Here is a 14,655-nt window from a genome sequence, read left to right on the forward strand (position 1 = left end):
AGTACAAATTAAGTTTTAAATATATTAAATTTAAATATATATATGTATATATATATAGAGAGAGAGAGATTCAATTATCACAAGACATTCAGGATGCAAGGAGGCTCCTTCCATGGTGAAGTTACCACTTCAAAAGATTCCCAATGGCTTCATGCATAGCTGAGGTTAGCAATAGAAACCAATTTAAGTTATATCCATTGGATTCTCCTTTTCCTCACATCCCAAGATTTTCCCCTCCCCCTGCCCCAAAAAAGCGAACAACAATTCTTCTTGCATAGTTTTAAAAGCTCTGCATTATTGATATGCCATACCTGAGCTGCCACATGTTAGTAGTGGTTTGTTAGTTGATTTGAGGTGCCCAGGAGAGTTTAGTGCATTGCTACAGGAGCTTGTCTCTGTATTCAAGTTATGTGCACTTGGTGATGCCAATGGACTGCAATACAGGTTTTTCCACCTACCGGCTAGAAGGAAAATACAAGAAAGCCATATATATTACCAAATTAGCTTTGAAAACGAAAGAGGTTGGGGAGAAAAAGGCAGTAAATCAAACAGGACCAAGCATTATCATCAGCATTTAGAATCGTCTGTCATGAATGAACTATTCATCACAATAAGTGAAAAGCCACACAATATTTCTTCCTCTACTCGGCCACGCCCTCCTCCTCAACCCCTTACCTTGTATAATCACTGTTTAGTATCCCAAGCTCAGCTTCTTCACCAAGACTGAGATTTTTCAAAGATGATTGGCCTTTTTTTTTTTTTTTTTGGGAGGGGGGCAAGGGGTGATCTCAGCCTTGGTCTTCAAAAAGGACTTAAAATTTTGAAGCAGATCAATGAAAATGTGATGCAGAATTTAACTGATACTGAAAAAACATCATTAGACTTTACATTCAGATGTGCACATCTTCGGATTTTTATTCTTAATATTAATATCAAAGTATTAAGCTACTTTGATATAGCTTTGGCTCAAAACTTCAAACAAAGATGTTTAAAATATCTGATGTGCAAAACCCACACCCCAGAAACAATAAACAAAATACTGCAGATTAAAGACAGATATATGATGCTCTAGTTAAAATGAAATGGAGGAGGTACAAAACCTAATCAGAAAAGAGCTCACTCAAAAAAGCACTTTAATGGAAATATGAAAGAGAAAGTGAATGGTTAATAGACTCAAGATATCTTCATCCATCCTCTGGGTTACAGAAAGTTCACCAAAATAGACTGAGTTTTTAACCAAACCCAACTCTACAACCTACATTCAGCTATCATACACCATCCTATCCTAAGGCCTGACTCAAAACAAATCTGATCATGTACCTTGCTGAATATACTGTTAGCACATAACTACATTAAAAATACGCCCTCCTATCAAGGACCTAGGTCCACATGGCTGAAGTAGGATTTCTTGGCTGAATTAAGGCAAATGTTAAAATTTTCCACACAGAAGAAAATGCTTAAGCAGACAGTAATGCCAGATGTATATGAAAATTATTTTCCCAGTAGCTAGGACTCTCAATTGATGTTCATATGTCAGTTTTCCCAGACATTGCTGTCCCAGTATCATGTTCTGCCAAGCACAGGACTTGGGTTTAGAAGGGATGTGTTGTGAGTAAGGCTAAGATTCTGTCCTGGACATTTTTAGTAAAAGTCATGGACAGGTCACGGGCAAAAAAGAAAAATTCACAGACATCGTGACCTGTGACTTTTACTAAGAACGTCCAAGACAAAATGGGGCTCTGTGGATCCCCACACCGCCTGAAAGGGAGCAGCTCAGGGGTTCCTCGGGGTGACTGGGAGCTGCAAGGGCCTCCAGAGGCCCACAGGGGCCCTGCAGCTCCCCACCGCTGAGCTGGTGACTTCTGCAATGAAATCATAGCCTTAATCGTTAGTCAGGCCAGACATCAGAGATGATGCAACATGAATCACACTTTCCTGTCCCCTAACTAGTCACTGAAAGATGCTGCAGCGGGAGCTCGCAATCTTTTTGAGTGCAGCATCATAGCAGCAATTATGGGAGAAGAGTGGAAAAACAGATCTCACACACACACAACAGTGAGGATTAGAACGAATATAAAAGTGACTCAGTTAACTCTAGATTATCAACATTACTTTGTGGTTCTAGGATTGTGGACAAAAGAGGTCAGGGGATTGATGGATGAGGGCTCTACCAGCATATTCACTTGTACCCAAAAATTCAATATTAACTGGCATAATGTGGAAATACTAGGGAAGTAAATATCATTTAAAAAGATAACCGTTTAACTATTAAAATTACATAGTTTAACCAGTTAACCAATTAAAGGGAGAGGGTTCCCAGGTACCCAGTTTGTCCTGATGCGGTCTCCACAGATGCTCCATAGCATTCCAGCAGCAGCAGCAGCTTCCCTTCCCTGACCAGCATGCAACCTGCCTTCTCAGCCAAACCCCTTTCAATGGCACAGGGGCAGGCCCGGGACTAATTTACATCCCGACGGAACCTGCAGCCCCTGCCCACTCTTCTGGCCTAAATGCACTCCCCCTGCCCAGCTGGCCGCCTCCCGCAAAGCCCACAGCGCGACCTGGGGAGGCTGAGGCCAGCTGGCCAGCACGGCCCACGGCTGGAGAACTGGTTTGAGACCTGCACATAGGGGGGTTAACGGTTAGGCGGGGTTAACGATAAGACCAATACTAACCAGTTAACCATTTAATATCGTACATCGCTAGGAAATACACAAGTATAAAGTTATCAATGTTACAGTGAAGTCAACTGTACATCTATTATTTCAAAACTCATTTAAAAAGATGTTCACAACACTGAATGGTCAGTTCCTTCCCAAACTGCATTAAAAAAACAAACTCTGAGATACTGGCTCAGAAGACAACATGTGACCAGTGAAAGAGAATGTTCCATAACATTTTGTGCTTCAGTTCCTTCCTGAGCCAAATAACTATAAACTGCCAGTTAAAGCATGGAAGTAAAAACCTTTGCTGCACTACTGAAAGTGAAATGATCACCATGGAATATATTAGGGTAATATTAAAATTTGAATTTTTCCTAGAAGCCTGGCACACCACCAAAAGATAGAAAATCAAAAGTTTTCATGCAGCATGACTAAGTTTTTAGCATTAACCATGTTTAGCCATCACTAGAAATAATGCATGGGAGAACCACTACAGGAAGAGGGAGGTTAATAAAATTACTGAGCATTTTTTTGCAGGGAGAGAAACTACAGAAGAGTTTTGTTTTCCACACATGCTTTACTCTGACTGCATATTTTTAATACCAATGTTTAAAGTTTTGTCTTCAATAAAAAAAGGATCAAATTAAATCTTTTGTAAATATGACAGTTTGAAAACAATAAGTCATTCTCAGATTTATACATCTAATGTGAAATTTGAGTAAAAAGTCAGGTATAGATAGAAATCAGCAAGATTATCTCTTTTGCACTAGGTCAGAAGTGCCTGTATTAGTGTTTATCAATTTTAGCTTAGCAAAATGAATGCAGAAAGTTCTAATTCTCAGAGTCAAAGCTAAATTTGCTTGATCTATTGCTTTTAATCTATATCCAATTTGCAAAGACATATCTCACTTCTGATTCCATTATTTGGTTTACAGGAATCTTTCTTAAGAAAGCACAGCCGTTTTATATAATGACAAACATACTTTAGAAGCACTCCTGAATAGATAGATTAGATTAGATTGATAGATTGATGTGCTCTATATACTTTTAAGTCTGTAATACACTATATTTTATTTCTAGTTCAACTATTACTTCATTAATAATGCAAGATATATCTAAGTATTCAAGATATATTTAGTGTACATACCTTGGTCAAGTCTATTTATAAGGGTTCGGCAGGCTACTTCTGTCTCAGCACTTGGGTTATCCAACACCTGTCGACACCATTTTAAAGGAGACTCTGTTTTCTGATCTGCAGTAGATTTTCTTGGAGAGACATACAGCCTTAAACAAAGGAATTGAAACGGTATATTGGGTAAATGTTTATTAATTCAAACCCTTCTTTCATAATGTTGTAGTAAAATATGTTTTCTTAAAGTACCTACAAGAACATTTGTTTTGTTTTTTTAAAAGACACTGGAAAGAAGAGGAAGAAAGCCATTTGGGGGAAAGATAGATCAGTGGTTTGAGCACTGGCCTGCTAAACCCAGGGCTGTGAGTTCAATCTTTGAGGGGGCCACCCAGGAATCTGGGGCAAAAATCTGTCTGGGGATTGGTCCTGCTTTGAGCAGGGGGTTGGACTAGATGACCTCCTGAGGTCCCTTCCAATCTCAATAGTCTATGATTCATCCAAACAAGATTATTGTGTTACCATCTTTGATCCCCCTATAAGGCCTAAACAGAACTACATTTATGTCTACAATAATTTAGTCTACTTCTGTGATAAATGAAGGGGAGGTAGCTCCCTTCTATGGACAGCCAGCCACCTACCTACAAAATCCCTCTTGGTAGCTTTCCTCTACTTGCTGACTGCATGTATAGGTGAAAGGAAATGAATGGGCACCTTGCCAAAAGAGCCAAGGAGAAGGTTAGAATTTTTAAAAATTGTAACAAGACTCCCCTTTTGTCTGTCTGTCTGTTGTTCTCCGGAGAGAGGAGAGACAGAGCAGGAACAGGGCTGAACTATGCTGTAGGAAGCTTTAAGCCAGGTATGAAAAAACATCAGATCATACCTACAGACTATTTATTTGAAACCCCCAGATATGTAAGTAGATCAGGGAATGTCTAGGAAGATGCGATTAGGTTTATCTTTTTTTTTTCCTTATTGGCTTGTGGACTCCTCTGTGCTAACCCCCAAATGCTTTTGTTTTGCTTGTAACCATTAAGGTGGACCTCAAGAAAACCATTCTTGATGCTTAATTATTATATTTGCTCTTTTTAAATTTTCTCTCTTTTTGTTCTTAATAAAATTTACCTTTTTTTAAGAACAGGGTTTGAGTTTTGTGTGTCCTAAGAGGTTTGTGCATATGTTGCTTAATTAGCTGGTGGCAACAGCTGATTTCTTTTGTTTTTCTTTCTCAGCTCTTCCCCAGAGGAGGCATGAAAGGGCTTAAGAGTACCCCATAGGGAGGAATTCCCAATGCTCCTTCCTGGGTCCATTGGTTTTTTTGCAATTGGGTAGTGGCAGCATATACCCATCCAAGATCAGAGAGAAGTTGTGACCTTGGGAGTTTAATACGAGTCTAGAGTGGCCAATATTAAGTTTTTAGAATCCCTGTAGGCCCCCACCTTCTGCACTCAAAGTGCCAGAGTAGGGAATCAGCCCTGACAACGTCAACTGAGATCCATTCAAATACACTGCAGGCCCTGCACACAGTGAACTGCAGGATTGGAGACTGTGGGTTCTACCAGAATATAAATAAGACTAACAGAGGTTTCCAGGTTTGAGTACCCTTTCGCCACCTCCATAATTTTCCACACTTATTAACTAGTTAAAAGAATCTGAGAGTGATGATTTTGATGCATCTTTCCAATCTGTCATGACAGAAAAATGGACTGACTATACTTCTAGGCAAACATGGAGTATCAAGGTCCAGGAAATAGACAGTAAAATTCCAGACTCTGGATACAAAAGTTATGACATTTATTGCACGAATAAATCATGCAAAATTAGGTACATATATCCTTTTTATATTAACAGCCTATGTTTGGTTAGAACATTTCATCTTGGAGTCCATATTACATAAGAACAGCCATACTGATCTGACCAAAGGTCCATCAAGCCCAGTATCCTGTCCTCTGACAGTGGGCAATGGCAGGTACCCCAAAGTGCGCCTTTGGGGGGAACGAACAGACAGATCATCAAGTGATCCATGCCCTGTCACCCAATCCCAGTTTCTGGCAAACAGAGGTTAGAGACACCATTCCTGCCCATCCACACTAATACCCATTGATGCACCTATCTTTCATTAATCTAATTCCCTTTTGAACCCCATTATAGTATTGCGCTTCACAACACCATCTGGCAAGAAGTTCCAGAGATTGATAGTGCACTGCGTGAAAAAATACTTTCTTGTGTTTGTTTTAAACCTGCTACCTATTAATTTCCTTTGGTGGCTCCTTGTTCTTGTATTATGAGAAAGTAAATAAGTGTTATTTACTCTTTCTCTATACCACTCATGATTTTATAGACCTCAATCATATCCCCCCCTTAGTCGCCTCTTTTCCAAGCTGAGAAGTCCCAGTCCTTATTAATCTCTCCTCATATGGAAGCCATTCTATACTCCTAATAATTTTTGTTGCCCTTTTCTGAACCCTTTCTGATTCCAATATATCTTTTTTGAGATGGGGCAACCACATCTGCACGCAGTATAGAGATGGTCGAGTTCAGGATCCTGACAAAATGAAGAAAGGAGAGTAGCACAATATAGACCCTGGACTTCAGAAAAGCAGACTTTGACTCCCTCAGGAAACTGATGGGCAGGATTTCCTGGGAGGCTAATATGAGGGGTGAAGGAGTCCAGGAGAGCTGGCTGTATTTTAAAGAAGCCTTATTGAGGGCGCAGGAATAAACCATTCTAATGTGCAGAAAGAATAGCAAATAGCCAGCTTGGCTTAACAGTGAATTCTTCAGCTATCTTAAACACAAAAAGGAAGCTTACAAGAAGTGGAAACTTCATCAGATGACATGGGAGGAGTATAAAAATATTGCTCGAGCATGCAGGGGTGTAATCAGGAAGGCCAAAGCACAGGGAGTTGTAACTAGCAAGGGATGTGAAGGGTAACAAGAAGGGTTTCTACAAGTATGTTAGCAACAAGAAGGTGGTCAGGAAAGTGTAGGACCCTTATTGAATGGGGGAGGCAACCTAGAGATAGATGATGTGGAAAAAGCTGAAGTACTCAATGTTTTTTTTGCCTCGGTCTTCACAGACAACGTCAGCTCCCAGACAGCTGCACTGGGCAGCACTGGATGGGGAGGAGGTAAGCAGCCCTCAATAGTGAAAGAACAGGTTAAGGATTATGTACAGAAGCTGGACATGCACAAGTCACTAGGACTGGAACTAATGCATCTAAGGGCTTGTCTACATCAGAAAGTTGCAGCGCTGGTGAGGGAGTTACAGCGCTGCAACTTAGGAGGTGTACACATCTGCAGGGCACCACCAGCGCTGCAACTCCCTGTTTGCAGCGCTGGCCGTACTCCCGTTTTGTCTCGGGTGTAGAGGATCCAGCGCTGGTGATCCAGCGCTGGTAATCAAGTATAGACACTTACCAGCGCTTTTCTTGACCTCCGTGGAATAAGCAGGTATCCCAGCATACCTGAGGAAGCCTCTGGTAATCAAGCTGGTCTCCTTCCCCGGCTTGCTCTCGCGTTCCCCGAACCCCGAGCAAGCAGGTCTCCTTCCCTGCGGTTTGCAGGGTGGTTCCGGGAACGCGAGAGCAAACCGGGGAAGGAGACCAGCTTCGCCGCGGTTTGCTCTCGCGTTCCGCGAACCACCCTGCAAACCGCAGGGAAGGAGACCTGCTTGTTCCGGGAACGCGAGAGCAAACCGCGGCGAAGCTGGTCTCCTTCCCCGGTTTGCTCTCGCGTTCCCTGAACCCCCGAGCAAGCAGGTCTCCTTCCCTGCGGTTTGCTGGGTGGTTCCGGGAACGCGAGAGCAAACCGCGGCGAAGCTGGTCTCCTTCCCCGGTTTGCTCTCGCGTTCCCCGAACCCCCGAGCAAGCAGGTCTCCTTCCCTGCGGTTTGCAGGGTGGTTCGGGGAACGCGAGAGCAAACCGCGGCGAAGCTGGTCTCCTTTCCCGGTTTGCTCTCGCGTTCCCCGAAACCCCTTGAAGCCGCCCAACAGCGCTGCAGTGTGGCCACATCTAACACCACTTGCAGCGCTGGTTGCTGTAAGTGTGGCCACTCTGCAGCGCTGGCCCTATACAGCTGTACTAATACAGCTGTAACAACCAGCGCTGCAAAATTTTAGATGTAGACATGGCCTAAGGGTGCTGAGGGAATTGGCTGATATGATTGCAAAGCCATTGGCCATTACTTAGAAAACTAGTGGCAATCGGGGGAGGTCCCAGGTGATTGGAAAAAGGCAAATATAATACCCGTCTTTAAAAAAGGGAAGAAGGAGAACCTGGGGAACTACAGACCAATCAGCCTCACCTCAGTCCCCGGAAAAACCATGGAGCATATCCTCAAGGAATGCATTTTGAAACACTTGGAGGAGAGGTAGGTGATCAGGAAAAGTCAATATGGAGTCACCAAGCGCAAGTCATGCCAACTTGATTGCCTTCTATGATGAGAACTGGCTCTGTGGATATGGGGAATGTTGCGGACGTGATATACCGTGACTTGAGCAAAGCTTTTGATAAGGTCTACCACAGTATTGTCAGCAAGTTAAAAAAAAGTATGAATTGGATGAATGGACTATAAGGTGGACAGAAAGCTGGCTAGATCATCAGGCTCAGTGGGTAGTGATCAACGGCTTGTTGTTTAGTTGGCAGCCAGTATCAAGCGGAGTGCCCCGGGATCAGTCCTGGGGCTGGTTTTGCTCAACATCTTTATTAATGATCTGCATGATAGGATGGTTTGCAACCTCAGCAAGTTTGCAGAGGACACTAAGTTGCTGGGAGAGGTAGATACACTGGAAGGTAGGGATAGGGGGCAGAGGGAGTGGATGGGAAACGGGCCTGGGGGGTGGGCATCAGGGAACAGGGGGAGTTGGATGGGGCAGGAGTCCCAGGGGGTCATCAGAGGCAAGAAGCAGGAGGGGATAAGATAGGGGGCAGGGGCAGGCCACACCTGCCTATTTGGGGAGGCACAACCTCCCCTAACTGACCCTCCATACAATTTCTGAAGCCCGATGTGGCCCTCAGGCCAAAAAGTTTGCCTGCCCCATGTCTAGATCGACTTAATCCTACGTCATCCCATGGGGATAGACAGATGACCTCTTGAGGTCCCTTGTAGCACTATATTTCTATGATTCTATATACTGGAAGAAGCCAACAGGCATTTTGTAACTTCTTACTGCTAATCTCATTGAACAGAAATTTCTATAGCCACAAGGGAACAGAAGCTCCCTGGAAATGGGGGGGGGGGGGCGAAAGAGAGAGAGAGAGAGAGACTGTTTCAAGTTTAGGAAGTCAGTGTCTGAATCTGAACTCATCATTAGGCAAATAATTAATTGCGTGCTAGCACCATTGTTGGGTTAACAGAATCCATGCTTTTTCCTTTTTTTTTAATTTAATTTTATTTTTTTAAATACACACATAATAAGTTAATCAGCTAACAGAATAATGAAAACAAGAACAAGTCTGGAAAAAAGAATACCCTCCACCAAACACTACACCACTTACTTTTTCTCTCTTTTTTTTTTTTTAAAGTGTACTAAAACCCTGTTCCACAAAAGTTCCTTGTTTCATTCACACTTGAAATTTAAGGTATTTATGTTCACCTTTTCTCAGTCTCCAAGACTCATCACCCTACAGTTTCCCCTCTTTTCCAAGTAACAACTCCATTCACAAAAGGCTGAGAAAGTAATGTCTCTCACACAATCAAGTTCACTAAGAACTCAAAGTAAAACTTCTAGCACAGCTATTGTCTGGCACTGTTTTAAACATACAAAACAACGTGTATTCTCTCTAAGGGCTTGTCTACACTTACACTTTCTAGTTCTCTACCTTGCTGGCTCAGGGGGGTGAAAAATCCCCCCCTGAGCGCAGCAAGTCTGAGCACTATAAAGCCCTAGTGTAGACAGGCTTCGAGCACTCTGAGCTAATCCCCTCATGAAGGTGGATTACCAGGAGTGCTGGGAGAGAGCTCTGATACAGTGAGAAAGAGACCCCAGTGTTTACATTTATTTAACATATTTTGATATATAAACTATGCCATTTCAGAGTGTTTACGGGGCATCTACATTGTTCAATGAAGCATGTAAAATTCAGCACGTAATTCCCACATTTTTCTATTTCCAAAACCAAGTGTCCACCTCTCTTTAGCCAAAGGAAAGGTTACCATGGTTGGGACTTGAAATGTTTGCCCCACACTGAATAGTCTTCCAGATAATCCCTAAAATGACTGTACCACCAAGTATCATGCAATTTAAGACCGTTGTGTTTACTGTTGTACATACGAGTGAGATTCTGTGCCATAAATTCAGGGTACCACGAAAACTTGTATGGGCTGCAGTGGTGAATCCCTCCAGTTAAAAAGTAATTCATTATGTTTCTCATCTGCTTGGGGAAAAAAAAAAAAAGCAGCACTTTTCCCTCCCTGGCTTCACTCTACCTTGTTCTATAACAGACTAAGGTGCAGTTTTTCCCCACGGTGTCCCCAATGTTTTGTTTCCTTCTTCCTCACTACTTCCCATCCACCTCTTTCTCTCTCCCAGTTCACCTCTCCCCTGTAGCCAGCTCACTCACCAACTCTCACACCCACCCCTCAGCAGAAGTGAACACAGCAGAAAATCTGCCCCAGATCTCAAGTTTAGTTTTAAATCAAGTTTTAAATCACTGATTTTGTAAATCAACAAGCAGGGAATCAATCCATTCTTTCTAAAACTAGATATAAAACAGCAAGAAATGACCCAAAAAGGGTAGGATTGAGAGGTAGTGGGAAGAGATATAGAAGATGATATATGTTCTAACTACCCACACATCTAGCTAATTCCTTTGTTTGTAAACTGCATTTATAAATAGTAAGTACAGAAACTGACATTTTTGAAGGGCAATATAAGGGAGCAGTCCAGCAATCCTTCAACAAGTAAAAGCCAATGACTGCTACTGTCTACATTTATTTTGAAAGTTACTTGCAAGTTTGATAACATGCAAGGCAGGAAGCCAGCTTTCTCACAGACTAATTACTGGTGGTGCAAGCAGATATACCATTTTGAGTAGCTGTTTAAAACAGATAAAGAGACCCAAGAAAATGAAAACAAAAAGTGAAGCTACAGACTTCAAAACTATTAAAAGTGAAGGCTGTTGAGTTACTATGTGAAATGTATCTATGAGCAGGGTGTATAAAATGGGTCTCTGATCAGTGTGATGTTATTTTTGACAACATAACTGGTTTAGAAGGTGGGAAGGACTTCAATAGGATACTACATAGACACGTCCGCAGGACTGGACCCTTATTAAGTTAAGAGAAAAAAATATCTTCAGAACAGAGTTGAAGTCGAGAATGCTACTTTAATAGACCATTTCTGATATTTTCATTTAAAATAAAAAACTGCAAACTTCATGACTTTTTAGCATTTAAGGTTCCAAAAACAACATTAACTCTGTCCTCTTGTTTCAATCAAAGCTTATATTGGCCCCGAGCTTGCAAATATTCACACACGTGCTTAAGCACCTCACATCCTGGGCCTTGGAGGTTATTAGAAAAAATATTTGAAGTCTACTGAAGAGGTCGTAAGTCTCAATTAAAAAATGCCTGACAAAATAAGTATTCTAAAGACAAAACTCCTCTGGTTCAAGAGGTTTTAAGAAAGATAAGTCCAAAGCAGAAGTTACTTACCAAAATCTGCTCTCTGAAATCCCACTAATCAATAAACATGCAAAATTGATGAATATTTATTTCTGTACATTTAATACTGCACAAACTTAAATGAGGCAACTTTTACTTTATAATTTGACTTGTCTTGGTTGTTTATTATAGGCAAGGCTGGTAGCACTGCCTGTTAAGGCTGCTCCACATTTTGGATTACAAGACCCTATTTTTACTTGCTTATAACTTTGCCCAACTTCAGCCTTTGAGTTGAAATTTTCCATTTGGATGTCAGACTCAAGCTGATTTTTTCTGGAAAATGTTAGCCAAAATGGTTCAGCCATTTCCAGGAATAAGACTACTGAAAAATTCATTTTGCCCCCCATGTCAACAATTTTTGAGAGCTGTTCTTTTAAATGCTCTATTGCCTCTCTGCTTTGGAGAAGGGACTTGAAATTTGGCAGGTGTTAGCCTGTGTGTCAAAGATGTACCTTTGGCCACCCTCATGAAAACCATGCAAATTATAACCCTTTTTTGGAAGGGTGCAGTGAGGGAGGAAACTGCAATTTGCATATGCTCAGTACAGACTGATTTTTAGCAGCTAATATTTCCAAAGATTCCATTTTCACTGCATGCTCCATCCCCTCCCTGCTCCCATATGTGACTGCACTGAATACTGAGCATCCCCAGAGAGTGACTGAATATGCACTAGCCTTGGGCTACAGGGGCTCAGGACTTACCCTGTAATAGCTACTCTAGACCGGGACCAGGCACTTGAACTCAGTTCAGGAACCCAGTATCTTCTGTCATCTCAATAACCTCCCTGCTGGCATCCGGGAAGCATGGAGAAAGTTACAATCTAATTCAAATTCACAAATGAAAAGCCAATCCAAAGGGGGAGAGAAAGGAATAGACTGGGACAAATCGTCTGATGAGATTTGGAATGGGGGACGAGGGTGGGTGAGAGGGAAACTGACAGTGGGAGTTGGAACATGGCAGGCTACCACTGTATGAATAAGGCTCGGGGAAGAGAGGGAGACTAAAACTAGGGCCCTGGTGGGAGGGGGGAAGGGAATGGGGGAAGAATGAGGAAAGGAGGGTGTGATGCTCTGTGCCTTGGGGGAACATCCAACACCCCCATGTTCATCCTTGCAAAATGACTGTGTGGTATCCAATGCAAAGTTTGTGATGTTGGCTGTCTTCAGAAGGCTCATGATGCACCGAGCATTTTTGTCATAGTGATGTTATAGTAATTGTTCTTACAGTAATGTTATAGTTTATAATGTCATGTATATAGTTATGAGGCTAAAAATGTGTTTTCATGGCTTAAAATAAGCCTAGGCAAAAACTCTCCGAGAGCAGAGAGGCAGTTCACACCTCATCAGGGCATGTAAAGGACACTGGCCTAGGCAGCAACAAAAGTATCTGTTGGACTCTCAAGTGAGTCACCCCCTTTTCCTTGGGGAGTCAAGGACTATGATGAGGTAATGCTCTCCTGACATGGGGGGCGGGAGGGTGCAAAGCCAAGAGGGAAGGAAGAACACGATAAAAGGGAGACATTTGCCATGCTCTTCCTCTCCCTTCCACCTCCATCTACAGACACCACCACCAAGTGACTGATCAAAGGGGAGAGCCTGGCTGAAGGACAACCAGCCAGCCTGTGGTGAAAAGCATCTAAGTTTGTAAGGATATTGAAAGTGTTAAGATCAGCTTAGAATGCGTTTTGCTTTTATTTCATTTGAACAAATCTGATGCATTATGCTTTGACTTATAATCACTTAAAATTTATCTTTGTAGTTAATAAATCTGCTTATTCTACCTGAAGCAGTGCGTTTGGTTTGAGCCATGTCAGAGACTTCCCTTAGGATAAAAAGCCTAATACATATAAATTTCTTTGTTAAATTAACTAACTCGTATAAGCTTGCAGCGTCTAGTGGGCATAACTGAATACTGCAAGATGGAGGTTCCTAGGGTTGTGTCTGGAACCAGAGATATTGGCTAGTGTCATTTGGTTGCACAATCCAAGCAGCTTACATGCCAGAAGCTGTGCATGAACAGCCCAGAGTGGGGGTTCTCACAGCAATGCAGGGTAAGGCTAGCTCCCAGAGTCAAGGATTGGAGTGATCTAGCAGATCACTGGTCCAGACAACACCAGAGGGGAATGTCATAGAGGGGAGGAAATAATTGACAAGGATCAGGGATATGGAGGGAAAAATGAAGCTGGCTGGGTAAGGAGACTGGACAAGAAGTGGATTTCCCTCTCCTCCAACCCTAGATTGGATGAGAAGCCTGGCCAAGGTGACTGGGAGTCCGTGGGGTTGGAGGAGAAGACAGATTTAATGAGAAGCCATGAGGGGAGTGGAACTGGGACTGTGTGGGCAAGAACAGACAGACTAGGATTAGAAGCCTCAGAGTTAGAGGCTAGGATGGCAAGAAGAATGAGACAGGGACAAGGAGCCAGGGGTGGGGAAGAGATAGGACTAGAAGAAGAAAAGTTTGGAGAGGACAGGGCAGAAGAGTCTGTCCCCACTAAAGCACAATCCCTTCTGGAACTTGGAATGGCATTTAAGCACCATCATTCCTCCGCTGTCAACAACTACTGTGAAACCCACTAGCAAAAGATGTCTCATCATCCTCTCTGGAGACCAGCACTAGAAGGAGATCACCTACTATTGATATCAATTACTCCATTAGCTCAAGCAGCAGAGATCTGTGTAGTAGATCTAAAGGTTCCAACTCTACTGATGAGACATGCAGATATAAATTTAATGCTAAAAAAATATTAAGGTTGCAGAGTCAAACACTCAAAAGTTAAGAAATGTCAGATTAAAGTTGCCCGTGCAACCTTAATTTGGCCCTCTTGAGCACATACATTAGGATTCATCTTTAATTACATGATTGTGTGTTATTTTTTCCACAAGAGCCCTGCCTCATTCAGTGGACAGGATGGACAGTGTTCACTTAATAAGTACCTAACCAACATTTTGTTTTACCCTCATTGTTCAGGTCTTAATTACAGTACACTGTTCTCTTCTATAAACCCTGCCCAGCTGTAAAGGCAGAATTATTAATTTCCTCATGAACATTTTTACAGTGCTATGTGTTTGACTACTTCTTAAACATTAGTTTATCTTCACAAAAACCATGTGAGATGAGGGTGTATTAGCTTCATTTTATAGATTAGGACCAGCGGCACAGAAATCCATTAATTCTGGGTTCCCAATTTGAGAGAGGACA

The 14,655-nt window shown here is 42.3% G+C and overlaps 1 protein-coding gene across 7 annotated transcripts in view; it reads right to left on the bottom strand.

Moving 5' to 3' along the window:
• LOC127056972 (SLAIN motif-containing protein-like) overlaps positions 1–14,655 on the bottom strand; it is a 69,363-nt gene that overhangs the window by 38,036 nt on the left and 16,672 nt on the right. For 5 of the 7 annotated variants that reach the window (XM_050965466.1, XM_050965461.1, XM_050965463.1 and 2 more), the window contains 2 exons: positions 3,811–3,947; positions 312–461 (listed from right to left, as the gene is read on the bottom strand). In XM_050965466.1, coding sequence (XP_050821423.1) covers positions 312–461; positions 3,811–3,947 — 287 coding nt within the window. The remainder of the gene's footprint in view (positions 1–311; positions 462–3,810; positions 3,948–14,655) is intronic. The other 2 variants (XM_050965468.1, XM_050965467.1) reach the window with 1 other exon arrangement.

The sequence above is a fragment of the Gopherus flavomarginatus genome, chromosome 8 (genome assembly GCF_025201925.1).
Source record: "Gopherus flavomarginatus isolate rGopFla2 chromosome 8, rGopFla2.mat.asm, whole genome shotgun sequence".
Lineage (NCBI taxonomy): Eukaryota > Metazoa > Chordata > Testudines > Testudinidae > Gopherus > Gopherus flavomarginatus.